The following is a 27,713-nucleotide window of genomic DNA, read 5'->3' on the forward strand; positions in this document are numbered from 1 at the left end:
GTCTGTGTGCATATTTAGGGGTCTTGTGGAAGGTGATGGGTTTCACGCGGAAAAGTGCCGGTACGGTACACACTCTCTTACGCTCTGGGGAGTTTTCTCGACTGGTGCTCGGATATTTCGGTCACATTCCAGTTTCAGACGTGGTGCAAGAAGTTTTAATTCCTGAAGTACGACTTCCCATTTTGGGGAGTTCTAGAGTTCAGTTTGAATTCCATAAGGAGTCCTAAGCGTGTGAAGAAATAACTACCGCGAGTTTAGTCAAGTAAACGTTTAGTTAACTCACTTTCAAAGCAAGAATGAGCAATGCAAAAACGGCCCTTGGAATATTGGGTGGAGAAGATGAGTTGTTGCAAAGTTTTGTGCGCGTTGGTCTGAAAACGGACAACGACGATGACCAGCAGCAATCGAATGTAACGTTCTCGTCTGGTGCTGGTGGTGGTGGCGGCGGCAGTGGTGCTGGTACTGGAGGAAGTGGGACCAATGGGCCACAAACGACCACCATACAACATCAGGCCAGCCAGGGCAAGCTGGATACCCATCTGATACGTCAGTTTTCCGACCATTGTTCCGATATGAGTGACAAAAATGCACCCAGAAAGTATCGGTGAGCAATTGGCTAAAGATTTTGCCACTAGAATCCAGTGTGCGTAAAATCATGTGGTATGTTCTCTTCTGCAGAGATTTGTTCAACGAGCCAGTTGACGTGAAGAAACGGCGATACTTTGATGAAGTGTACACCGATAAAGATCGTGCCGCTGCCGTTAGTATAGGCAAGTGGTGACATACATACATAGGGCTGGAGACTCTATCCTCAAGGTTTATTGTATGACCTGGCAAACCTTCTTTCGCCGTTACAGGAAACTTTGATATCAAGCAAAACCTCATCAACAAACGTCGCCAGGAACGTAACGAAGCGTTACAGACCGAGGAAGCCGAACCGGGTGCCATCTTGGCGTTGGGGATGCGTGAGATCAAGAACGGAAATTTGGACAATGCTGTTCTGTTCATTTCTAAGGCACTTTTGCACCTTTTACACCCTTACTGACTAGTGTTTTGCTACATGCTTAGTGTCAAGAAAAGATTTAATCACCATTTTACCTTTATTTTAGGCTTTGGAAATGAACAACAACGATCAGAACGCGCTAGTTGCTAGAAGCCGATGTTTCTTGCAGCTTGGCGAACCAGGCAAAGCTTTGCAGGATGCAGAAACGGCTCTCGTAATTGACAAGAACAACATCCGGGCGATCTACCAGAAGGCGGAAGCTCTCTACTACCTTGGACAGTTCGAACACAGCCTGATGTTTTTTCACCGTGGTTTGCGTTTGCGTCCGGAGCTGGCTAGTTTTCGACTTGGTAAGTTCCAGGTATCCTTTGCATCGAAAGAAAAGGCTTCTAACTGCTTACCGCGTAACGCAGGTGTTCAAAAAACACAGGAAGCGATTGAGAATACGATCGGCAACAACACCAAGAACCAGCCGGCAAAGAAACCAGTCAAGGTGGACAAACCGAAAACGGCCCGACGCAATCAACTGTCGCGCGAAGAGCTGGAAAAGCGTGCCTCCCGTCGGCTGTTGGGTGATCTATACATTGACAAGGAATATTTGGAAAATCTGATCAAACATCCGGATCTGCGCAAAGCGGACACAAACACGGAAGGTGTCTCGGAGTTCGCTAAGGATGCGATCAACTTCCTAAACAATAGGCAGGAGTTCTGGCGCCAGCAGAAGCCTTGCACGAGCTTGAATGCGAAGAAAATTAGTGGCGCAAATGGTATGCTTCCGCGTTGGTTGTAAAAGGGGGTGGAAACGGTTAGTGCCGTAGGAAAAAAGCTAGCCGAGTAATACGGAAAGAAGTGATAACGTGAGTCGTCTAGTCGTAGGTCGTAGGGGATTGATTGAAATGTTTTCACAAAAGTTTATTGTACTGCACGGAAGGTACTTACTGCGTTCTGTTTAATGTAGAAATTGCTTGCAAATTCTTTGTGATAAAGGCCTAGAACAATAAAACATAGTAAGGTGCGTTAAAGTACACAGTAAACAATCGAAATTCTTTTTTCCTGTAGTAAATCCTTACCTTGCATTTAATGCGCCATATTCCTCAAACCTTTTTTGGCACTTATAAGTTTCTATAGTACACAAATAATACACAAGATAAAACCAAACTTGATAACATCTAAATTTAGCAAAAATCAAAACAAAACCACTATGCACGTTCATGTCAAGTACTGAACGCCGCGTTATAAACACAGCGTGAAACCGTCAAATCGAGGTTGTTTACCCAAACGTCATAATAAATAAAAGCAACAAAAAATAACAGAAAAAAGGCAATAAAATTCAGCTAAAAGTTTACAACTTCCAAACCGTGCTCCGTTCTGTGTAAAGAAAGGTTGTTTTTCGTGCAGGTTAGCTGGTGTTTTATCATAAGTACGAACCTATCGCTTACTACGGCACGAAGAAAGATAGTTTGAACAAACAAACTCTCACTCACAAATCGTAACTGGAAGTTTCTCACCCAAGTTCGTGTTCGCTTCCTGCTTCTATGCTGCGGCTGTATCGAATTAATGTAGTCTTTTTGTGCATTGCGGTAAAAGTGCTTGGCTGGCTTGGTGTAGTGCGTATGCTAAGTGAGAGAAACAAACCCGCCAGAAACCTATGTAACGCGACAGTGGTTTTCCATGGCTGTAAAAGCACCTGCGTAGATCATTAAATTCTTCTTGGTGTGAGGTCCGCTTTGCATTGCAAGCCCACTCGAAGAAGGGCGGTACAAGAAATTCCTACACACAAAAGCGGGTGGTGTGAAGGAATTGACGCGGTACCTTTACGACACGCTTACAGCTGCTTGTTCGATTGATGGATAAAACAGAATTCGCAGAAGGAATAGAGTGGTGCTGTACAAAACGGCGTTTATTGTGTGCATCGTGCTGCTGAATGCAAAAGCTGGAACTGGCAAGGTCAAAGAACCGCCTTCCATGGGGTGAAAACTCCGGTCTGCGTAATATATATTTGATATTCAACGTCGGATTGAAATATGTTTCATGTTAAAAAGTGACTTCATTTTGCATATCAAAAACTCCAAAAACCAGCAATTATCGACTTTTAAATGTCAAGAAGTAGCATTACAACATACACACGCCCTGAAGAAAAAAAAAAGTATTCATTCGTGCCCGTCTTGATACAACCGCACAGCACATTTAATTATATCAAACCTTTTTCTTACATTTCGTTCGCCTGATACGCGCTTGATAAACGGTTTTCAGTGTGGGAGGAAATTTTGTGCCGAGTCGACCAAACCCCCACATATGTGGGTACATTCCGCATCCGCCCTTTTTTGGGGAGAAAGACGGGAAGAGCGCGTTGGCCCACCCAGACGTGTGACGGTGTGATGACTAAGTGCAGTTGCCGGGAAGTCTCATTCCCTTTGATACGCCTTCCGATCTACAAGAATATCAACAGCGGTAGACGTGTGCTTGTGTTTGTGGTTGCGTGTGTTAATATGCGTTGATTGTGTTCAAGGATGCACAACAAATCATCATTTCTATTTATTATTGACGGATCACAGTAGTCATCAAGGGCATCAACGCGAATGTCGGTAATTGAAGTTGTGTAGTGTCCGTGTACCAGCCAATGCTATATCGCGACTAAAGGTCATTCCATTGGCCAGTGTTTCAGGGTGTGTAAATAGTGTGTTTTTTTATCTTCTCCTTTCTTCCCATCCCAGTGTAGGAGATTTGCAAAATGCGACATAAGGTAAAAAATCCTCATCCATTCTAGTGGTGCAAGTGTGTTGTTGTCGTTCAATCGCAAAGAAAACGTGTGAAGAAGCGAACGAAAGAAACCCCCGATAACCGGATCACATTACTTCCTTCCGGTCACGGGTGTAGCGGAAGTTAGCGGTGAAAACGAGACAGCAAGAAGAAACGCTCGAAAGCCGTGCCGCTCGCTAAGCACATTCATTCGCTCGGAACGCGTAGACAGAAATGAAAAACTAAGCCCGGGAGTCACCCATTCAGCAGACGGGACAGACCGCAACAGAAGAGGGAGGAAGCGAAGAACCAAAACAGCAGGCGGGAAGCAGCGGCAGGTGTCAAAGCAAAACGCACACACACGTAGCGAAGAAAGGAACTGGGCGCGCGCAGGAGATGTTGGCCGCGTTGGGCGTGCGTGGGGAAGGTAGCAGGCACGATCTTCACCGCCTGGCAAGATAAACAAATCCACCCAGCGAAGGCGAACTGGGCGAGAAGAAGATCAGTAGTAGTGTAGTAGTCGTAGTAGGTGTTCCGAGCGCGCACTCGGTAGAATATTTTATTGCTCCTCGCGCGCTGCACGCCAAAACCCTGGTGAAGGTGGCTAGAGGACGGTCGGTAAAAAGAGCGAAAAGTGCTGCTGTGGAGGCGCGAAAAGTTTTGGACTAAAGCGGTTCCAAAGCAGTTCACGGTACAGTTCGATTACGTCTCCGTCTCAAGAAGGTGGTCCAAATTGTGTCCACCGTAGGTGCATAGAACGTGCTTCAGTCAGTAAGATACCAACACATATCTAGTGCAGCATGCCCCGCAACGGTGAAGCCTCTTCCGGGCTGGAAAAAGGGGTCAGCAGCTCGAAAACGGCCCCGGAATGGCTGCATCCGGATCATGTCATCATGAACGAAGGTGTTACGTTTGACGTGCGGGTAAGTAGTGGGGGTAGAAACTTTATATAAAAACTGATTCAATTCCGAAGTTAACTCCGGAGCAATCCGATGTAATGTCAGATATTAGCTCCGGATTCAACTCTGGAGTGCACAGCGGAATCAACTGAAAATTGCTCTGGATTGCTCCGGAGTCAACTGTGGATTACTACGGAGTGTACTGGGGCTTAAACTTCGGATTCAAAATCGAAATCGCTATCAACTCCGGAGAAATTCCTGTGCCACCTCCGCGTCGTTTAAAACAAATAAAAAAAGTATTTGTTCTGTGTTAACAACCAGTAATACGATAATAAACCTATTTCGATTATTTGAAATATATTTTTGACCATTTGCTTTACCTTTCGGCCTCCCAATCAATTTTGATTCTCCGTCAAAATTTGTCCTGTTTTGAAGCACACGCTTTCGCATGGAACAGAGGCGCCTGGCAAATTTAAATATTTTTGGGCTAGCAAACCAACTGTAGGATACATTTCCCATTTTAGAAGTTCCGTAGTTACTCCGGAAAGTCTCGGAGTCGGATTAATCCAACTCCGGGAAGAATGAGGATTTACCCATCACTAGTAAGTAGATGCTTCTGTCTGAAACCGGCCTTTTTACTACCGGCTTCCGGTTTGTTATATGTATGTGTGTGTGTGTGTGTGTGTGTGTGTGTGTGTGTGTGTGTGTGTGTTCGTGTTGAAGAATTTCAAACCACTTTTACCTTTCGTCTCGCTTGCTCCATTGTTTCGTACTTCCGGTTAGTGCAACGCCGTTCTTAACGCACCGCACACGCGACTCCTTCCTTCTGCGGGGGTTTCCTCTTACAAAAACTACACCCATCGGCTTTTAATTCGTTGTGAAAGGCAGCGCAATGGTGACGCGAGTCCCCTGGAGCGTATAGAATAATAAAGAAGCGAAGACAACGATCTCTGGTGGACGCTTGCGTCTCCCGCAAAAGGCAATTGCTCAAGAAGCGTGAAACACTGTGGACCAAATGGTGGCCAAGAGGCCAACGGTCGTCGATCTTGCTTGTTAGCAATTAGTGGCGGCGGGATGATAGGGAGAGAGCTCTAGAAACATTGTTTATCCTTTTGCAACAGCACCAGCTAAACGAAAATGGGAAGCGAAACGATAAGACAATCCTTAATGATCCCGCATGAAATGGGATACGTTTGCTCCCGCTGGTTGGAAAAAGCGTGGCTTTGTTTCTGCAACCGTTGAGTGTTGAAATTGCCACAAATGCCATTTCATAAGGCAGGTGTGAAGAATATGGGCCATCCGGAAGTTGTGGTAAACAATTGATTGTCTATGAATGTTGCGGAAAAACGATCTTAGTCAGTCGGAAGTATGGGTTTTGTACCTTTAGGATTTTCCGTAGTACAGATTTAATTCTTTCTCTTGGTAAAGATGACGCTAGACGGGACGGCATAACGTTATTAATAGCAGCAATAGGCGTGGGAAGGAGATGCATTACAAAGTGTAATGAAAATAGGAAAATTTAATTGCTTCTGCATGTGCAAAGTGAGGATCATCGGGTTTTGATGTATCGTGCTTAATGTTTGACCACAAAAAAAATGACGTGTTGTGGGGTGTAAATCTATCAGAGAATTTTTATTTCACCTTCGGTTGCTAAACAAGATTTTCTGAAGTTTTCCCAGTTAATTTAAAAACCGATCCAAAGTTTGGTGACGGTTTTTCATATGCTTTTGAATGCAGCATACAGCAATACGGCCAGGCTGTCCTTCTTGAAGTATAAAAATTAAACAATAAATAAATTTTTAACTAAATTCTTCCCAACAACACAACTACAAACGCTTGCAAAAATCGTTTTTTCTTCTGAATTAAAAAAAAAATCTAAAATATTGCATTCAGATCTGATGCTGATCATAGACAGTTAAGTGACCGAGAACCTTGTTTTGAATCCCATTTAGACATTATTCCCACACGCAGGACTGGTTGTTGTTCAGCTATGGGTGAAATTTTACGCCAGGGAAGCCAGAAATGGGCGAACGAGGACACGATTTCTAGTGCTAAAATAGAAGAAGAATTAATTTGAAATTCCTCCAAAATTGCAGCCAGTTCCCCACAGCTTTTGTTACAGTAAAGTAACATTCAGTAAGTACTGAATGGTAGCTTCACTACCATTCAGTATTTAGGCTTTAGACAATTTTGTATAGCATCAGCTATTGGTATATATCAGGGAAGCCAGAAATGGACGCGAAAGGGCGGTTTCTAGAGCAAAAGAAAGAGGCGAATTAGTTAGAAAATAATTCAAAATTAAACCTTTTATCAAAGTAAAATCAAATACCATTCGTCGTCTAGAGAGCCAAAGACATTCGTCGTCTTGTCTGGTGCTGCTAAGCTGCTAAAGAAACTACGGGACAAATTCAAAAATATTTGTCTTCTTCTTGGCGTAACGACATCTAAGGTCATGCCGGCCATCGAAATGGTATTCTAGACTGCCGATACACCACGTAGTTGGTTTAGTCAGAACTCACTACGGGGGGACGGTCCGAATGGGATTTGATCCTCGGTCCTACCGTTTGAAGACCGGCGCCGCTGTCGCCTACACCACCGTGCCGCCCCTTGTTCCCCCATAAATATTTGTAATACCGTTTAAAACTTTACAGAAGAAGGGAGCACTCTTCTATGATATGATTATTTATTACTACATTCAGGACGTTGAAGGAAGTTGAAATAAACTACAAGAATGTGTTCGATATTATTGATACGTTGTTTACCTGTTTAACGCTAGCATTACATCACCTTATCGCAACGTTGTATCGATTAAGGCTTCCATTCTTTGAGTTTCGCTTGCCTCCATTTTTGCGCTTTTTCTGTCAAAACAGATAAATAACGCACAAGATAAATGATCGCACTGACGCCCAAAAAGCGCCAGCGAGTGTCAAGCCTCGTTTGCTTTGAACGTGCGGCCGCACAAGCATGATGATTCGATGGTATGCGACGAAATAAGGCAGAATCGTGTGACGTGTATGTGTACGATGAAGATGAATCATGCTGTGTGTTGTATCCAAAAAAAGGGGTTTTTCCAAGATCAGGTTTGTTGAAATTTTAAAGAACTGTCCAAAGCATTGCCAGTTGGTCAACAGAATCGTCCAACATAGACGAGCTGTTTAGAAATGGTTGATTCACCCGCAAGTGTACTGCTTTATCACATTCGGTCATTTTCTTAAGCAAATTATCAACCCTTCTGATGATCTTTAAGGTCACTCGCTCAACAGTCGATAAAGAATTCAACGGGTCGAACCTTTTTTTTGTTTCTCTCCTTGCAAATTCTTATTTCAACTGGATATGAAAATATACACTGGTGAAAGTAATTATATTAACGAGATTTATTTTGTTGTATTAACAAAAAAGATAAAATTTCGAATATTTGTGTAGCAAGTAACAAAAAGTAATGAAATTTTAATTTACTACTACTAGAGTAAAAAATATATAAACGAAAACAGCGAGATTTATTAAATGAAAGTAAATGTAAAACTAGTCAAGTTTGTTTGAAAATTGTCATGTTATTTATGTCTATAAAATGCACATAAGAATTATTTAAGTGTATTATTTAAGGATAATTTTCCTCGTTGATGATTCAGTAGTATCTCGAATGAACTTTTACACACCGGAGCTGGTCTATTTACTTTTCAGCTACGGGCGAATTCCAAGTCATGTAAGCCTTAAATTGCAGGACAAAGCCTCCGATGGCTGCCACAAAAACATAAGAAAACCAAAAAACATAAGAAATAATTTAATTTGGAATTGCCACTTTCGTTAGGATTCTTATGATAGTTGAAACTAATTTATATTGCTCCTCTTTTCGAGTGTAGCTAAGTAAAGTTTTTGAAGAAGATATTTCATAAAAAAATTTTTAACACATATAGCACTTTTAATATTCCGGTTAGATTGACATTTAAAAGCATTATCCGTATTTAAAAAGAGGGACCCACACATTTACGTAGTTGCAACTTGCAACTGAATTCATCAAATCTGTTTTGATTGATCTTTGCCACCACTAAAAATAGTATTTTATCATTATTCTCCAAGACCGAAGTTCTTTTGATGTTCCAGCTCTTACAAACAAACGATTTCAGTGTGACCAATAAATCCGTTCATAGTCGATTTGATCTAATCATTATTTTATTGTTAAGTGATTAGACTTAAACTTCTTACCACCACTGTGCTTTAAAAAGTATACGTCGCTGGTCTGCCGGGAAGAAGCATCTTCACCGGTATACGCAAACGGGGAATGCATTTATTTGCATTCCGTACCACGGTTCCACGTACTCTCGCCATTTCCTTTTTATCTCCTGCAATAAAGCGTCCATACGCACAAACCGGAAATGGAATCGGGCGATGAGAGTGTATGTGCCATAGGTATTCGGACCTCGAGTGAAGGCGCCCGCTTTGCATTCCCAAATGGCGATCAATTCGTCGCGTCGTCGATACGGAGTGTCGAAATCGGAATTGAAATCGAAATCGTGTATAATTGTTTGGCTCCTTCCCATTTGGAAGTCTAATGAATCATCGATGCGAATCGGCACGCAAATGCTTCCGTTTTTTTTTTTGCTTCCAGGGCTTTTGCTGTCCTACACTGGTCAATGCCCTTTGTTGTAGACTGAGGATGAGATTAAGGCAACAGCTCGTACTTTCAATGCTCGTCTACACAATCGCAAGACACGTGTTGGCAGCCGTTTGATTGCCGCTCTTTGAAGTGAGCTAAAATTGACTTACAATTGACGTTTTACAATGACGGCCAACAAGTACTGAAAACACATAATCATAAATAAATAATAATGTTACTTTCGTTCTGCTTGTAAACTTCACAGTACATTGGATGTTTGGAGATAAAGGCTTCCATGAAGAAACTCGACTTCCCGACCCGATCACAGGTGGCAAAGTGAGTAGTAAAAGAGCTTTTGTCTGTGCACTCTCAAACCCATCTTACTGACGATTTTCCACCATCCGTTTCCACAGAGAATGCATTAACCGGGTATGCGAAGCGGCCAGCCTGAAAAGCTCCAAAAAGCGACGGGTCGATAAGCGAGTGCTCCAGTGCATATCCGATACGCCCGATATGGAGCATGCCGGCACTAACGTGACGCTTACGGTTTCCAGTAAATACCTGTCGCTGGTGAATGTGGATACGGGCGAGGTCATTGCGAAGCACGACATGCCGAGAATATCGTTCGCTTCCGGTGGTGATACGGTAAGCTGTTTGGACGATAGCGGCCACTCGTCTTGAAAGAGCTAGTGATAATGAAAGCTTTCCCTTTTCGAAACTACGCAGGATACACTCGACTTTGTAGCGTACGTAGCGAAGGATCTGAACGAATGGCGAGCCTGCTATGTGCTGGAATGTGGCGGTAGTCTGACGCAGGATTTAATTGCAACCGTCGGCCAAGCGTTCGAGCTACGGTACAAAGAGTTTTTCAAGCAGCCCGAAACGCAAAACAAATTCCGTGAGCTAACGCGCACGGATAAGGAGTACTACAACGACCTGCCGGACAAGATGCCACCCGATCTGCTAACAGAGAATGATCATCATTCGTCGTCGCAGTCGCACAGTTCCTCCAGCGCGAAGGTATGTGCGCGAAAGGGAGTGTTCCGGAACCACTGCCGGAATCAATTCCAGGATCAATTCCGAAGCCGTTTTCGGAACCAGTGCCCGGAACCAATTCCGATTCTGATTCCAAAACCGGTTCCGATTCTCATTCCAATTCCAAATCTACTATTCGGAATCGATTCCTGAAATCTTGAAGCGCTACGGAATCGATTCCGAGCAAGACAACATTTTGCCCATCATTATTTAATAATTTTTAATTGATTATGATTTTATTTTTACCAAAACAGCAAACACGGGAACGGATACCAAGCAATTTGATCGACCTGAACACACCGCTACCGTGTCACGATTATGTGAACGACAAGCACGCAAATGCCACCAACAACACGCACAGCAATAAGTCAATATCTTCCAGTTCGATCGTAAAGGATGTGTTTGATATGCGTAAGTGAATGATTATAGCAAAAGTTTTATTTCTTTCGTGTACTTATATTAAAAGTGTCTCCCTTACCAGAACCATTTACCATCTCGTCTGAGATACAAAAGTCACAGCTGCTTACCGAATCCTGGTACCATGGCAGCATTAGCAGGGCGCAGTCGGAGCATCTGCTTAAAAATGATGGTGATTTTCTGGTACGTGAATCGGCCGGTACGCAAGGCCAGTACGTGCTGACTGGCATGCAGAACAACTCACCCAAACATCTGCTGCTGATAGATCCGGAAGGAATCGTAAGGCATTCAAAATTGTAACAAACTTTGCGAAATTGAATCTTGCCTTTATTTTTGTTTCCTCCCACAGGTACGAACCAAAGATCGAGTCTTCGATAGTATTAGTCATCTGATCAACTTTCACTGGACAAACTCTCTGCCGATCATATCCGCAGAAAGTGCACTCTTACTCCGGCATCCGATCCTACGGACGACCGATCTGCTGTCGAAAGCCAAACAGGCTCACCTAAACCTGCAGTAGTGTGTGCGATGTAAGGAGGGTCAAGCGAGATCAGTAAGCTAGATTGTTAAGCAAAAATCGAAACATACAACGCAAACAAAACAAGGGAAATGCAAGCGAGCAGAATTGCGCAAATATCTGCTTCCGGCCAAAGCAAGTTAACCAAGCGGGCGGTAGAGGAGAGCTATCATGCTTCTAATACGGCACGGCAAAAATCTCCTCTTACACACACGCGGTAAGTAGTTGTGTGGGTACTGTAGAACTGTAGAATTGTAGAATCAACATGAGAAGAATCTATTTTGTTAGTGCAAGAGCAACACACAAACATGAAAACATGGACATGAATTATTTTTTCGTGTTTAGTTGAGCAATGTTTTTAGCATATCTATGTTATTGTAATGGTAAGATAAGGCGGGCATAATATTACCAAAAAAAAAAAAACAATGAAACAAAAATCAACAGACGATTACCGTGAAACAGGAAATTGCAACGGTTCGTCGAATAATAGACGTTAAGATTTAAAATGAATTAGCTCGCCTATATATATACACTTACTATACATATATATTCACATACAAAACAGTGGAACGCAGATAACGAAATTGTACTGCAAATATTAAGGTACCGCATTCTCTAAGACAGTGATCGTATCTCACTCGTTTCTCCCCCAGCAGCGGAAATTGGGGCAAGCTTTCATTTTCATTTTACACTTATTTTTCACTCAGTGCCAGAAAGAAAAATGCGGAAATAACCGTTTAATGAATGTTTTAAAAATGTTTAAAAATGTGGTGATTTTTTGTGTACAGGGGCAAGATAAAATCATCGAAAATTATGTTCAATTCTTCCTCTTTTGGGTTTCATAAATAGGTTCATAGCGACCAGAACATAGCTCCTTACTGGTATTAGGGTTTGCCTCCTTGAGCTTCTAGCATTCCACGTGTGTTATCGGTGAAACTTCGTGTTCTAAAGAGGTTCGTGTCACCGACTTGTTTCTTGCGGTTACGGATCTCACTGTCGATTCTATTCCTAGCCCTTGGCCACCCTTTTTTGAGACCTATTTCGCTCATAAGTACACACCATTCTGCTTCTCTCTGAACTAGTAATGAACTTCTAACCCAGTATTCAGGTCACGTGTTTGGGAAGAACAATTTTTACGGTTTTTTTTTTCCTTAGCTCAACTCTCACCAAAATCAGCGAAAAGTGCGCGGCACTCTAGCCCCAAATAGTTGTGGTACTTATTCTACAAAAGTTATTTTATTTTTAAATTACGTTTTTTTTGTGAAAAAATTATTGTTTTTTAGCTGTCCTCATGATTCGACGTCTTTTTGTGTAAATTTTGTCATGTTATTCACAGTTTTTTTTAAATATTTTGTAAACAGCTCTGCATACTCACTTGGTTAGTCGAGTGATTATTTTACTGAAAAAATCCCAGGTGGCTTATTTGCCCCTATGGTACCCTTGCCTCAACTTCCGCTGCGTGCTAAACTTCTACTAATATAGTTAGCTAGAAAGGGACTTTCTGGATACTGCTGTGAATGCAACGGTTTTGCTACAAATACGCACACAAACACTTCTGGGTGAGAAATCCGTTAAGTTGTATTATAATTCATCAGCACCAGAGAATGTGTTTTTTCGTTCGTTTGCCAGGTGCTAGCAGAAAGGTAATGAAAATATACTAAGCGAACAAAAAAACAAAATATTTGCCATTGATCGTTTGTGGGAGACATGGTGTAGGGAGAAGGGTGAGAATGATCCTCAACCAAATATTCTAACAGGCACGAAAGGTGGCGCAAAGCACAAACAACAAAACAAACGAAAAGTGTGATCAAAAGTGTTACATTAAACATGTATTTGCACCCTTAGTCAGCGTGGAGAAGAAGGCCAAAAACGAGCGTATTCTGAGTGTAGTTTGTAGCCAACAGCCGATGCAACCATAATCCCCTGCGGAAGGAAAAAGGATTACTTGAGTAAGCGAGTGAGATGAAAGAGTAGAATGATGGACTAGGAGCGCTAGGGAGGAAAGGATTGCCGAAACCAAAACGGCAATGGATTTATCAACCTCTAATGCACGCGTAACAAATTTACACAAACCAAGTATCTCTTGTATTACGTACGTGCAACTATATTTATGTATATTGGGCAAGATCAGAACCATTTGGCGCTCAGCAGAGGGCTCGGTATATCCGAGGAAAACAACAAAACTAACGGGGAGGATAAAGGAAATCAACAGTCATACACTATTAAGCACAAGAGAGAAACTACAATCCAATAGCCGACGCCGACCAAGAGTGATGCAGTTAATCGCAATCGATTGCTTAATTTTCACTTCTGTTGCACATTAAAAAAAGGTTGTTCAAGAGGTTTTTCTTTTCTTGACTTGATTTTGAAAGGGTTCACTGAAGAAAGCTTTTTTATGTGTGTGTGTTTAAAAAAAAAGGAATCAATTTCTTACGTCCGTTCTTTTGCCATCTCGAGAGAGACCGGTATTGTGTGACTGTTATACAATTGCCTTTTTACCTACTTTCACCTACTGCGAGAAAGTGAAGCACTAACAAAGAGAAGAAGGGAAACAAAGATAACATCACGCACACACATACAGAATTTAAATAGTTAAAAGAAATAACACAGTTATAAAAAGGAGAAATATTTAATAGTTTGGTTTTTTGTACCACTAATCTACTCCCAAAAATTGTCTGAAAACGAGAAAAATTCAAAGCAAACAAAAGCAACATAAAAGCCTCATCTAATGTTCGCTTAAAAGCGGGAAAATTGTTTAAAACCATTGAGCAAAAATAAAAAGTACACACATAAAGGCCATAATCCGGAACATAAATCTTACGAGGAGAGGTACTTACTATAAAAAATTGACTTCTGGTCCATCATTAATTCAATTTTTGCTGCCATCCAACAGTCTTTAGATGTTTGAAAAAAGAAACATATAAAACACAGGGTTTTTTATGGGTTAAATGTAAATGCCAACAAATTGCTTCCTTAACTTCAAGGTTCACCCCTTCCTTTTCTTGGCTTCACGATCTTCTAAGGTCACGCCGGTCATCTAATGGCTGATACCACGTGGTTGGATCGTCAGTCCTACCACTACGCGAGAACGGACTGGATGAGATTTGAATCCGGATCCTGTCGTGTGAAGAGCGATGCCGTTGTCGCAAGGAACCATGAAAGTTTTTAGAAGCAAATTTGTTAACATTTTCCTTTTGGCCCGTAAATACCATCATACCATTTTGAAACAGACATCAATAACTACAATAAGCAGCCTCTTTTCCTACTCAAAACCGCTTGCCTCGGCAAAACGGTCGGCAAAACTGTTACAATAGTACAACTTAAACAAACGCTGTAAAACATATTGTGTTTTTGTTTACCTTTTATGCGGTAAAATTTCTATTTTTCTACTTACAAATTACAAACTTTCTCAAACCACACAACTACAACTACTACTAGGCTTAATACGGTGTGCGGATGGGCAAAACTAATCCCAAGGCTGTTGATCCGGAGCGGTCCCCCCACTCACAAAATATATAAAACAATATTCCTCGAAAAAGCGGGGTTAAGGGACAGTGTTGAAAAGTGGACTTCTGGTAGACGCGGGCCGTTTCTTGGAAGGGCCAGTCGGAATGTGTACAAGAGCAGTGGAGAACGATGAGAGCAAACCGGATGACATAGAATGGGTGGAAACGGTAGATGAGTTCAAGCAAAGAGTAAGCTCGTATCCAGTGTATGAGTTAGCCATTATCATGATTATTATTATTATTATTATTATTATAAAATTAAATAATGTTTCTGAGTAACTTTTTCTCGTATTGCTATATTATTCATTAGTTTGCGAAAGAAACTTCGGAACTATAATCGCTATAGATTGAATTTAAGAACAAGATTTTTTGTTTTTATTCGGAACCAGTTTCACCCCCATGTTTCTCAATGCAGGAAGCTATTTCGTCGGATGAGCGAGAGACGATCGAAATATAGAAGTACTTCTTCGACAACCCACATCTTAAGTCATCAGTGCCATCAAAGAGATGAAATTTTACAAATATACTGGCTGGGGCTTAGGTTGTTGCTAAGTAGCTCAAAAGAACTGAGAGGATTTCCGCTATCATGCACTATGCATTCTGATAGTAGTAATTTCTAAGTCATCACAGTTCTGATAAAGATCTTTTTCTCACCACATCTTCACCGTTTGGCATATCCTTTGGCATATACCAAAGGATAAAAGCCATAAACCTTAACGTTCGATCATATCCTCAACAATTGTTAATCTTTGAAAGGATCTCTTTCCGACTCGGGACAAGTTTCACCTCTGTCTTCCCTACGTATGTCGGTCCCGCACCCCAGTAGTGTTTCTCCGCTCCGTCCGGAGATCGCCTTCGCCCATCAATCGCAAACCGCGGGTACTCAAAAAGCGCGTGTTCTGCTGCTTACGATACACCAGGGCACCGCTGCACTTAATCCTGCACAAGTAAATCCGTGTCTAGATAGGACTTGTGGCAGTTGAAAGTCCACGTTTAAATGTCTCCGAGACGTCCACATGGCGATTTCCGAGAAGACAATTGTCTCACCTTTGGTATTTCACTACGGGTGCGAGTCCTTGACCATTGGAACGAGCATCCTAAGAACAGTTTAACCATATCAGTACGACATCCTCAAACGGACTATGAACGGAACATGAAAACAACGTCTGTTTTGTTTTCGGGTATTTTGTTCTATAAAGCATTGTAAATATTTCTTCTTTTTTTGGGTAATTTTATTTCTATACTTCACACCTTTGATTTGGATTATTCAAATTCATACATACATATATTTGCGATTCCAGTGGGCTTACGTATTTAAAAAAAGATGTGTAGGTAAAAGTGATTAAAACAATCGATATTACAAGAGGGTCATCGTACGCGGGACGCGGGACGCATGAAAGTGATTATTTATTAATAATTCTACAATGGAAAAGAATTGTATTTACTTAATCAACTAAAGACGGTATTAAAACAGGGTGTGTGGCTTACAAGGAAGAAATTGTTGGAAACAAAATACACAGAGCGTGGCATATACATATAAAAGAAGGATGATCTAGCGTAATATCAAAACATCATCGACAGTAGAAAATGGTGTGTTTGTGTTGGTTTTGCAGAAAAGGATTATTTTGCTGATTTTTGCTTAAAATATTCCACCATAATGTGTTCCCAAAATGTGCTCTCAAAACCTCCCTTTTTTTTTTGCTGTCTCTTCTTCGCGTTTGTCTCGTTTTTGGAACCATTTTGTTCTCTTTGCGCTCTCTTGCTCTCGGGGCAACGCCACATACACGGCATCGGTTTCGTAAGTATCACAGTGCGTCCAGGGCTTCTGGAACGTTGGTGTGCGCCGGTGAACTTACTACAGTTTGGCCCGCAGCAGCGCATCCTGCTTCAGGCTGGGCAAATTCAGCTGCCGCAAATGGTTGAACAGCACGTCGATGTACTCCTCGCGATGTTTCATGAAGTGGCCGACGTGCGGCGAACGGTCCCAACATTTAACCGTTGTCTGTAAGTAGCGAATGTGAATACGAAGTTCATCTTCGAAGCAACTCCTAAACTAACTAACCTTAACACCACTCTGTTCCCAACTGTCCTTGACGCGCGTGTTTGCCTCCACCGTACCAACGGGGTCCGTTTTCGACATCAAAAATAGAGCCGGACAGCGCAACAGATTCGTGTGGAACATCTGGCTCGAACGGATGTAGTGCGACGTGGCCGGCTCGTGGAAAGCTTTCATGTGATAACTGCAGTAGGAGGGAAATTAAAGTCCATTTTAGTTTAATTGCACGGTCTAAGCAGAGTTCTAACCGGGATTGTACTTACAGCATATACTTCTTCAGAGCACTCTGCAGGGTTGGATTCTTCGGGAAGAGTGCTCTTGGCACACCGACCGATATCTCGGTAATGTCAGCCGCACTGTCCCACACCTGCCCATTAACACGGTCCAACACTACCTGATAGTTTGGTAGATCGCGTGCTATATGCACCAAACACTCGCCCCACAGATATCCACCGACGGAGAATCCGTGCAGGATGAGTCCGTGCTTGAAGTCGTTGTTCTTGAGAAACTTTACAATCTCGGCTGCTACCAGCTAGAGCGAACATTAATGAGGATAAGGATTAGAATTCGTCACCGGCCTCTGCTCGCAAAACCGAACCGACCTGTGTTCCCTTGACGGGCCACAGCAGCTGCCAGGGTGTGATGTGCGTTGCGAACACATCGAACCCTTGATCGATGTATAGCTGAGCGTATTTGGCCAAATGCTTTTGGCGGGCATTCAGCCACGAGATAATCAGCACCGCCGGCTTATCGCACTGTTCCTTCAGCCTAAAAATGGGAGATGTGGTATATTGGGATCAAGGTACATCAGGAAAAAGATTCATTTTCAACAGTGCATTGTGTCTGAGCGCTTTTTTTTACCGTAGAGTTTGTTGATCCTTTTCGATGCTTCTCGGTTTATCGGTGAACAGTTGAATGCTGCGTGTAATTTCCTGCGTTGCCAACGTGCGTGCGTTTACCATCGTGTGCACTTTCGGGGCACAGATCTAAAACCGAGTAAAGAAATAAGATTGCATATTGGCAAGGTAACGCGAAAAATTAACATTATTTTATCGTCTTTTAATGTAATTTTATATATTGTCATAAGACCTCTTTTGCCATGTCCAACAATTATTTGACAGAAAGAGTGGAAATGCCATTTTTTATCTTATTTTGCAAGCAACTTGTTGGACAGAAATAGACTCGATCAGTCCTATTCTAAGGATCGTTGTCCAAAACTTTGTCCTATGTTGAACGCTTTTTTCAAGGACTATATTTTTTCTGCCGTCCCCAGCAGTGAGGAATACGTGGTATCAGCAAGTCTAGTAAGCCATTAGGTGGCCGGCATGACCTAGAAGGTCGTTGAGCCAAGCAGAAAAAGAGAAAGAGAGATTGCTTCAGCTGCTAAAAATAAATATTTTGAAGTATATTACTACAGAAAGGTTAATTTTTGTTAAACAGGATGCAAGAAAACTGTGTCCTTGACTGCGAAAGTGTTTTTGCTAAAAAAAAATCTAGTTTTGACCTTGTCTGTTCATCAACGCCCCAACATCTCAAGTCTCATAAAGATTTTCACAGGTCCTCCAACTCAACTCCTATTCTCTCATCTTCAGTTATAAAGTATGTCAAAATATAGTTCAAATAAACGGAACAGGTTTACCAGCAACCAATGTGTTATAGCACAAATACATTTTTGGTTTGGAAGGATGCGGTTGTGACACTGGAATTACTCCGGGTTTTTCCCCGAGTTGAATCCGGTTTTTAGATGCCGGAGTCGGTGTGGATTCTTCCCACTAATCCTAACCCTTTAGGCGGATATATCGGCACCAAGTTTAGCCAGACGTTAGGTCTAACTGTCACTGAGACCCTCCAGATGTAAATTTTTGGGGGGTTTAGTATGCAAGGCCGTCAGTCAAGGTAGATTTTTTCGTGCCAGATTTAGACTGCTAACTGGTGTGATTCAAACAAGTACACAACCAGCGTTGATACATTTTTCTTATCAAAATTATTGTCTTCCCCAAAATGTAGAAGATATGTTGCAAACAAATCCCCACTAAAGGTTAATACGATTAAATGACCGTAGACACCCGTTAATCCCTTTTCTTTGTCGTGCAAGACGCGGCACGGAACGACCCAGGAGCGACATAGATAAAGCTTTATTTAAGACCGAATCGTACGATATGTTTAAGTCTTCCCTTCTTTACGTAACAATACCTCTTGGTGTAGAGCACATTGAGGTGAAAAAATATTATTCTAGTACCACCATTTGCGTAGAAACTAACTACATTAGGAGAGCCACCAAAAGCAAAAAAAAAAACGCTTTGTGTATTATTCTGCCAAGTCATTCGAGGGATCATCGAGCAGCGATTTCGTTTTGCTTGTTGCCACGGGGGATTGGCTACCTTATCGGAAGTGAAAAGAAGATGCGATTTTGCTATTAATATTCCAATTTACGTTCAACATTGGTGTTGCGTAAAAGCGTGATGCTTCTTCATCTGTACGACGCAGCGGACGCTAAAATATTGCAATGAATGCCTTCTCTTGACAGCTTCCTTGGGGTAGGTCCGTATTGATACAGACAAGCTCACACCAGCCTGCGAAACCTAACGTTTGCTTCGACTATAGAAAAACATAATTTAAGAAACGCAAACATAATCTAACCCATTGATACAAACCTCTCTCCGGTGTGTTTTGGAACACGTATGTATGTATTTGTGTTTTGCAAATCAAGACGAGTTCAAGGTCGCCTACTTGTACAAACACACCATGTAACTGTGCTGTGGGCACGGGTTTACATCAAACTAATTTTCACTTTCCCTTCGTTGTATATGCGCGCTGCTGCTGCTGCATTTATGCTCTATGTACCGTTCTTCGGGTGCAATCATTTAAGGTCTTGAGGGCGCGAATGTGGTTGTTGCACAACACAAGTTGAGGTTGAGGAACGGCACGAATTAGAAGACTGCACACACAACTGCATTGAGCCAATTCAACCGGTTCTTGGCTTCAGAGCACCAATCGAAACATCACACCGAGAGCTAGAAGGGGCTTATCAAACAGCCGCAGCCAACATGGATGGGTTTGGGTGGGCTGGGTTGATTTGTTGGGTGGTGCAGGTGGTTAGCATCGTGAGCCTGATTGTCATAACAAGTTGCTCTGAACATTTGACATTTTCTATTCGCACCACAGTTCTGGCGAGAAGATGATATTTCGATGCGATTTTTTATTTAAAAACAAACGAAATTTCTAAACAGGTTCCAGCGTGCAACGAAGCCTGAAGGTCTTTTCTTTGTTAACCTCGAGATGAAAAATTAGCCTTGCAAACAAAGAAAGAACAAGTTTTCAATGATCAAATATTTGATTCCGCTTACTCCGTCATCATAATTGTTTGCTGATGTAGTATAATATTTCCGATGGCCTTGAACAATCTCACCAAACGAAGGTGGTCTATTCCGGGTTATTTTGCAACGAAATGGAAACAATACAAGCGCACAAAGCGACAAGCATAATTTCCTTTTCGCCATCCGATGGCACAATCCACTTTATTGTAACGTCGTAATCATGAAGATGCAACGAATGCACTGCATTTGATGCGTATTTTCTATCAGAACCACGCACACTCCCAACACAGTTCGTTCTCGTTCTCGCCCTTAAACTGGTAGAGCATCGACGAGCGACGTTCCCCACAATGCATCATCGACGGTAAACCGAACATCGGCAGTAATCGCCTAGCGGGAAGCCATTCCAAAGTCCAAAGGTTGTCTCCCGCCGAAGGAGAGGAGATTTACGAACGGGGGGAAACATGTTTTGCGTAAGAAAAAAAAACCACTTACGTTACGTTCTGCCACGATCCGATCGAACCGTGTGGTCGCTTCGCTCTGCAGCCCACTGAAGAAACGTACGCTTTGGCCGGACCAGCAGGACATGCCAACGGAACCTCCAGCCAGCTGGGTTGTGATGCATCTTGCAATGTTGTTATGCTGCTGCTGCACACCGATGCACGTCACAGGTTTCGGCACGCTGGCACCGATGCTGCTGGCCACAACATACCTTAGGGAACGGATTGCCATCTCGCTTACGTACCGTAGCAATCACGAATCGCGCACTAAGCACCGGAAGGGAGATCGGAGTGGAATACGGATTTTCCCCTTAACACAGAGGGGGTGTGTTGCGAACGAGGGCAAGACGGTGTCCCTAATTTCCCTAATCGGCAGCAGCACGGTACACGATGGCGCCTTGCACGTTATTCAACACGGAATTTAGAGACAGCACTTGATCGAGTTCATCACACAGCACCGAAACGAAAAGAAATCAACACAGCGCACAGTGTGCTGCGGGCGTAGACATCGAGTTTGACAGCTTTGTTTTATTAATTCCGTTAATTTAATTTGCGGCACTAAATTGGTGATTTTAAAAGGCTCGTTTAGCGAATTGAAAAATATGCTACAACTATCATTTATTGTACAACAACAGAAGTTAAGTTACGATTCGTAGATTACATATTTTGATTTATTTCTTGAATTGCGAATTGTCCACTCAGCACACTGTTCTAGTGTTGGGAAAAGCGAATCCCAATGCAGATTCAAATCGTTCAATCTAAATTCTTAACAGGATTTAAATCTCAGAATCCAAATCCGAATCCCCGTTTCTTCATCCGCCTCTCCTGGCCCCCTGGAGGACGGAGCAGAGGATGGTCACGAAAACATATTTACCAAATATACCACAATGCTGTCGTGATTCGTCGAACTCTCTTCTGCAAATCATCATTTTAACACTTTGATAAGTAATTGCTTTGAAGTACTTTGAAGACGTAATTCACGGTCAACGGGTATAGCAAAAAAAAAGCTTTCAACGGACCAGCATTCGCGATAATGTATACCGGAGTTCAAAGATCCCCCTGATAAAAAAATTCAATAAAAAAATCATGACTATTCCAAGAGTCCTGGATCGGATAGTTCTAATCGAATCCCTACAGAATCCCCCTAATCCCAATCGGAAAGAAGCATAATGGGATCGAATCGTAACAAAATTCGAATCGGATTGAATCTCAATCGAATCCACATCGGTTCGAATCCCAATGGAATCTGAATCAGATCGGTTTCCAATCAAATCCGAAAAGATTCAAATCTCAATGGGATCTGAAGCGGATAGAATCATAATCGCATCCTTTAATTAGGATCCAGTCTGATTCGAGTCTTCCTAGGGATTGAATCTTCAAATCCTCTGAGTCCCTAATCTTCCAAAACTACTCTGTTCAGTAGGAACTAAAGCACAGTAGAGACACAGCTAAAGATGCGGTAAACAAAGCTGACCACTGCTTGCATATCACATATTTTAAATTAGGCCTACAACGAATAGAACTTGCTTTTCATTTCACGAGGTTAATGTATTCCTTAGGCAAAATTTAATCTTAATTCCGTATGAAACAGTATAGTTCAACGATAATTCATACGCATGCTAATGACTACGTTAGAATTTGAATCTCTAGCTTGTGGTCCCGTGCTGCTACGTGTTTCATGCATACAAAATAATAAATGTACATTTTTTGGGACGATGCCAAAGACGCCACAAAATAACGCGTCTTACGCCCGAGAGACGGCTCCCCCATGAACGGCTGTGCTATATTTGGATTGCAACATTTGCAATTCCAAAGTCCACACAGGCCCGATACACGATAGTCAATCCGTCAACCATTGACTGACGCGCTACCACACGCCACCACTATATCACATCACCACCAACCGATTATGTTTCCCGCATCCCGTATTCGCATACAGGGAGGCACCCATTAAATCATTACCAGCAACAACACAATTTGCACAACTCCCGCGGATTGCGGTTGCACTTCTTTAATCAATTTCATTCTACGTTCAACGTGAATCACAAGGTCAGAGCAGTGGTAATATTCATCTTTTATTACCCGTGAGATATTTATTTACTTTGCCTTTTTATCGAGAATACATACTGATCTGGTCCGGTGTTCGGGAATTGGAGTTTGGAGGAAGTTAGCCTCAGCTGCGGAAGGGTAGAGAGATAGACATCGGCACCTTTTTCTTATCGTAAATGCAAATATTTATCTAATTCCTGTATCGTTTGCTTTATCAGACCGGAAAGTCAGCTGTTTTGCTGTATAAGGGCTAAACTTAACACAAAATAATCACTGGACAAACCGTTGTTACGCTCCTCCCGCTTATCACGCTTATCGCGCACTGCTAATCGATCGCCGATCCAGTTTTGCGCGAAATATGAAGAATTTTTTGTAGCAAAATGATCCAAACTACCTGTCGCCGAGCCATTAGAGCTTAGCCTTTCGATTGTACAAAGGTAAATCGAGCGCATGAAGGTGAGCGAGCAGCAACTCGACGTACTCGTCCCGATGCTTGTGGAAGTGTCCAACGTGGGGCGACTTATCCCAGCACTTCAACGATGTCTATGCGGAAGATAAGCCCGGATGCGGGTTAAGATTAGTTAGAAAAACATTGAAACAATGTGTTATGTGCGCTTTACCTTTACACCGACAGATTCCCAAATGCCACGAAGCCGACTGTTGGCCTTTTCCGTACCGACCGGGTCGGTTTTTGAAACCAACAACAACGCAGGACACAGGGCCGGCTCATAATGGAAGAGATGCGTACATTTAACGTAATACTGGGTAGCTTCCTCGTGGAATAGCTTCATGTGATAGCTGCAAGAAATAGGTTGCAGTGAGATGAGTTCCAAGTGTAAAGGCGCTTGTAAACGATGGCAAAATTCAATCGATTGCAACTTTCCTTTCAATCCAAAATAAATTAATAAGATACGGAAATTAACACCCAAAACATAATAAAAACGAAGCTGTGAAATATTAACAAACCAGCGTCGCTAAGGCCTGTGGCACAGCTCTATTGTTTCGATTTTTTCGTATGGTCCGTATAAAATTTTGCATGGGACTCAACAGATGGCAAAGCTTTCCGATATTGGATAGGAAAAAATAATAAGTAATAGGAGAGCCTTGCGAAAAAATTCAAAACGATGAAGCTGTGCCACAGGCTTTAAGTTCAGTTTTACACAGCTTTCAGCTGTGCCATTCAACAGTTACAATTGAGTAAAAGTTTCATCCGTTTATCAGCACTTTAACCTTCGAGAATTGATAAGCCTTTTGCTGCGGACCACGGATAGGCCCTCAATATTACTACTTACTTGATGTAATTACGTAGAACGCCCTGAAGCGTAGGATTGTGAGGTAAAACAGCGTGTGGAACTCCGACCGGAATTTCCGTTATATCTGCCAAACTATCCCACACCTGACCACGAATATTCTCCAACACCCGCTTGCCGGATGGATCGGCCTGCAGCTTCACCAAACACTCACCCCAGAGATAGCCACCGACGGAAAATCCGTGTATAACGATTCCCTCGGGAAAATCATTGTTCGTGAGAAATTTTACAACATCGGCCGCCACTTTTTGGGAACCGTTAACTGGCCACACCAACTGCCAGGGTGTAATGTGGACGCACAGCACCTCGAAACCTTGTTCTAGGTAGAATTCAGCATACTTTGTCAGATGTTTTTCCGACGCTTGCAGCCAGGCAAAGATGAACACCAGTGGCTTATCGAGCGCCACGTTTAATCTACAGTAAATAATAGTAGAACGATTAAAAAAATTACCCATGGAGAGAAACCCTTAAATGGGGTTTAATTTACCGTAAAGATTGATTATCTTTTTCGTAACTTTGTTTCTGGTTGCTGAAGAATGTCATGTTTTTTGTAAATCGTACCGGTTCGGTTGGACCACGTTGAGTCAGGTCTGCTGCATTAGTTGGTAACATTTTTGAATACTGCAAAAAAAGTGAAATAACTACAATAAAACCATGCGATGAAGCGGTATCTTCGACCTTGCTTACCTTTTGATATCGGTATCCTCTTAAACCCGATTCGTTCCCGGCTTCCTTTAAAAGTTTTTGCGCGATCCCACTGTAAGGAGTAGCAAATTGCACCAGAACGGACAATTGACTACTTCCGCCGATTTGCCGAAGGTGCCGATTTTTGGCCGAAACTTCAAACGCGCCAAAATGATTAACCCAACGGTTCAGTAGCGTGCGTGATGCTGGCGGGAACAACATTGGGACGTCTGCCCGATGGAACGATTCGACCGAACAGTGGACCGCTACTGAAGCATCAATTCTTAGCGGCAACTGATCATGCTGCCCGATACAGTCGCCAGTCGGAACAAACCGTACGGAAAGATTTACATTACACTGATAAGCGTACCGCGTGTCCGTTATTTAAGTCAAACCGATGGATGGAAGATAATTCTACGTTATTGGAAGGGCTTGTGGTTTATTCGAATCATTTATGCAGTTCCACGATAAGATGTTTAAATGATAAAATAATTGTTATTATTTGTAGTTCTTTTTTTTGGTTGCAAGCTCCGGCTTTATTTAGAATTGACGTTAGAAACATTAGGCAGATCAAGGTGACCAGCTTCATCAGCTGAGCGTGTACAGGGTGGTTCACGCGGGTGAAAAAGATTGAATAGAATTTGAATTGGATGTTTGTAAAATATACTTGCGTCACGAGTGGTTTTTTATATAAAAAGAGAAAGTAAATTAAACAAATATAAAGCAGCAGTTGCTTCCAGTTCCTAGATCGGCGAACAAAGGCCCTCGAACTCGGATATTGTAAGTAGTTTAATCAAAGATTAATAAAGCTTTGTGAGGATATCGAATCCTCGATCATAGATCTCGGATATTGGATCTCAGATGCTGGATCCAGTAAGCAGTTTCTTCATATTCGACCAAAAATTCACCTAAGTTGGGTTAAAAGTCAGCATCGGAAAAAACATGTTTCATGTGGCAAGGATATGAAGTGGAGTTGGACTTCTTTTATTGTTGCCGTTGTTGATCCTGTGGCTTGCCAAAACCTTCTGCCTCTCGCCTCACTATTTTCCGCTATTTATACCTGTTTCCTAGCCCCAGAGTTGTTTCAACTCTGGCTGTTGTCGGCTGTTTCTTCTAATGGATTGCCGCGTGGATGCTACACTACTCCCCCTCTAATTAGCGGAGCGTAAAATGAACCCTTTTTGATATGTTATCAATGTAATGCGCGGGCTTCAACCTATCGACGGAGATGGATTCATGCCTTCCGTTTTTCTCTATTACAAAATATTTCCTTAATTTTCTTATTACCTTATACGGCCCTTCGTAAGGTGGTTCGAGGCCAGCTCTAACCCTATCAACTCTAACATATACTTTTTTACAGGTCTCCATATTCTTATCTATGTATACTTTAGTGTTCGATTGCCGTGGTGAAGTGGGAGATATTTTGCTAAAAACATTTTTCAAACGCGTTACATAATCATGTGTTTCAGGCATAGGTGCTAACGATGGAGCTAATAAATCTGCTGGTAGCCGTAAATTCTGTCCGTAGACTAACTCGGCAGGAGTACATTTAAGATCTTCTTTGTACGATATTCGTATTCCTAATAGTACTAAGGGTAACTTCTCAGTCCAGCGTTCAGAGGTGTCATTTGCCATCAATGAACCTTTTAATTGTCTGTGAAAACGTTCTACTAATCCATTTGCCTGTGGATGATACGCCGTAGTAGATATATGATGACTACCCAGCAACTTAGCTAATTCCGCGAATAGTTTGGACTGAAACTGCCTACCTCTATCTGTAGTAATGTTTACGGGACATCCAAATCGGGATATGTAATGTTGTACTAACGTTTTAGCTACTGTCTCAGCTGTTATATCGGACATGGGAAACGCTTCCGGCCATCTAGTATACCTATCAATTATGGTTAATATGTACGCCATATTATCGGAAAGTGGAAGCGGCCCAACTATATCGATATGTATGTGATCGAATCTACCTGATGGAAGGTCAAAACGAGACAAAGGTGTGTGCGTATGCCGATTGATTTTAGCTTTCTGACAACTATCACAAGCTTTGGTCCATTCATTAACATTTTTGTTCATACTGGGCCAAAAATATTTTGAAGATATAAGCTTTCTAGTCGCTCGGATTCCGGGATGAGATATGTTATGTTGTTCCCTGAACAGTGAAAATCTAAAATGCTCTGGAATGTAAGGGCGATTATTTCCGGTTGACATCTCAAAATATATCTCTTGATTGTTTATGTTTAATTTATCGATTTTGTATTTTGATGTTGGAGCTTGATTTTTTAAAAGCTTTTCTAATTCCGGGTCAGTCTTTTGACTTACAGCTAGGGAATTGTAATCTAGTCTGCCAATTTCACAATTTTCCCCAATCCGTGATAATGTATCCGCTACAACGTTACTTTCCCCTTTAATATAGCGAATATCGGACGTGAATTGTGAAATATAATCCAAATGTCTGTATTGCCTGGGAGTTTTATCTGCTTTAGAGTGAATAGCTGAAGTGAGAGGCTTATGATCTGTTAGGATAAAGAAATCTCTACCCTCGATGAAGTATCGAAAGTGTTTGATGGCTAAATAAATCGCTAATAACTCTCTATCAAAAGTGGAGTATTTCTGTTCAGCCTCCGACAGTTGTTTAGAAAAGAAAGCTAACGGTTCCCAAGTACCATTATTGTCTTGTTGCAACACAGCTCCGACTGCTATGTTTGAAGCATCCGTAGTTATGTTGTAGTTAGCATTATTATTTGGATGTTTGAGTAAAGTGGCCTGAGCAATACTAGATTTCAATTTTTGAAAAGCTATTTCGCATTCCGGAGACCAATCCCAAGCGATTGACTTTAACTTGGTGTGGATGGCAATGTGTTTGTGCAACGGTTTCATTATTTCGGCGATTCGTGGAATAAACCGATGGTAGTAATTCACCATTCCCACAAAACGTTGTAGCTGCTTTAATGATTTTGGCTGAGGAAAAGTATTGATTGCTTCAACTTTATCCTTGGTTGGGGTAATACCCTTGCCATCAATATGATGCCCTAAAAATTCGAGCTGGGGTACTCCGAATACACATTTGGAATGTTTAAGTTT

General features: G+C 42.1%; 7 protein-coding genes across 10 annotated transcripts in view; 4 read left to right on the forward strand and 3 right to left on the reverse strand.

Moving 5' to 3' along the window:
* Positions 1–27,713, forward strand: part of LOC126568615 (uncharacterized) — a 383,782-nt gene that overhangs the window by 234,450 nt on the left and 121,619 nt on the right. The gene's annotated exons all lie outside the window — the stretch shown is intronic.
* The window catches only part of LOC126568415 (apolipoprotein D-like), a 177,361-nt gene that overhangs the window by 77,329 nt on the left and 72,319 nt on the right, over positions 1–27,713 (reverse strand). The window lies entirely within an intron of this gene.
* LOC126568493 (protein TEX261) overlaps positions 1–27,713 on the forward strand; it is a 231,306-nt gene that overhangs the window by 23,928 nt on the left and 179,665 nt on the right. The window contains exon 4 of one of the 3 annotated variants that reach the window (XM_050224981.1): positions 3,453–3,464. The exons of the other annotated variants lie outside the window; for them this stretch is intronic. The gene's annotated coding sequence lies outside the window, so the exon portion shown is untranslated. Of the gene's footprint in view, positions 1–3,452; positions 3,465–27,713 lie in introns of those variants that run through there. 3 annotated transcript variants of the gene reach the window in all.
* On the forward strand, positions 291–1,807 carry LOC126568270 (outer dynein arm-docking complex subunit 4). The gene is made up of 5 exons (XM_050224717.1): positions 291–604; positions 679–770; positions 858–1,015; positions 1,110–1,353; positions 1,417–1,807. Exons 1-5 carry the CDS (start codon positions 297–299, stop codon positions 1,791–1,793), a joined length of 1,179 nt encoding a protein of 392 aa, XP_050080674.1. The 5' UTR covers positions 291–296; the 3' UTR covers positions 1,794–1,807.
* LOC126568236 (SHC-transforming protein 4) lies at positions 4,532–11,220 on the forward strand. Its single transcript, XM_050224681.1, has 7 exons — positions 4,532–4,665; positions 9,501–9,571; positions 9,649–9,880; positions 9,962–10,255; positions 10,525–10,681; positions 10,752–10,966; positions 11,037–11,220. The coding sequence occupies exons 1-7, from the start codon at positions 4,543–4,545 to the stop codon at positions 11,205–11,207; spliced, it is 1,263 nt and encodes a 420-aa protein (XP_050080638.1). The 5' UTR covers positions 4,532–4,542; the 3' UTR covers positions 11,208–11,220.
* The window catches only part of LOC126568292 (uncharacterized), a 308,783-nt gene continuing 297,578 nt past the window's right edge, over positions 16,509–27,713 (reverse strand). The window contains exons 2-7 of one of the 2 annotated variants that reach the window (XM_050224746.1): positions 20,576–20,679; positions 17,628–17,752; positions 17,369–17,534; positions 17,030–17,298; positions 16,773–16,950; positions 16,509–16,712 (exon numbers count right to left, since the gene is read on the reverse strand). In XM_050224746.1, the coding sequence (XP_050080703.1) occupies positions 16,566–16,712; positions 16,773–16,950; positions 17,030–17,298; positions 17,369–17,534; positions 17,628–17,752; positions 20,576–20,668 (978 nt within the window). In that variant the 5' untranslated portion in view covers positions 20,669–20,679 and the 3' untranslated portion in view covers positions 16,509–16,565. Of the gene's footprint in view, positions 16,713–16,772; positions 16,951–17,029; positions 17,299–17,368; positions 17,535–17,627; positions 17,753–20,575; positions 20,814–27,713 lie in introns of those variants that run through there. The other variant, XM_050224745.1, reaches the window with a different exon arrangement.
* LOC126568717 (uncharacterized) lies at positions 23,011–24,852 on the reverse strand. The gene is made up of 5 exons (XM_050225234.1): positions 24,627–24,852; positions 24,427–24,560; positions 23,922–24,353; positions 23,250–23,427; positions 23,011–23,172 (listed from the first exon to the last, which is right to left on the reverse strand). The coding sequence occupies exons 1-5, from the start codon at positions 24,843–24,845 to the stop codon at positions 23,038–23,040; spliced, it is 1,098 nt and encodes a 365-aa protein (XP_050081191.1). The 5' UTR covers positions 24,846–24,852; the 3' UTR covers positions 23,011–23,037.

This window comes from Anopheles maculipalpis, chromosome 2RL (assembly GCF_943734695.1).
Source record: "Anopheles maculipalpis chromosome 2RL, idAnoMacuDA_375_x, whole genome shotgun sequence".
Taxonomy (NCBI): Eukaryota; Metazoa; Arthropoda; class Insecta; order Diptera; family Culicidae; genus Anopheles; species Anopheles maculipalpis.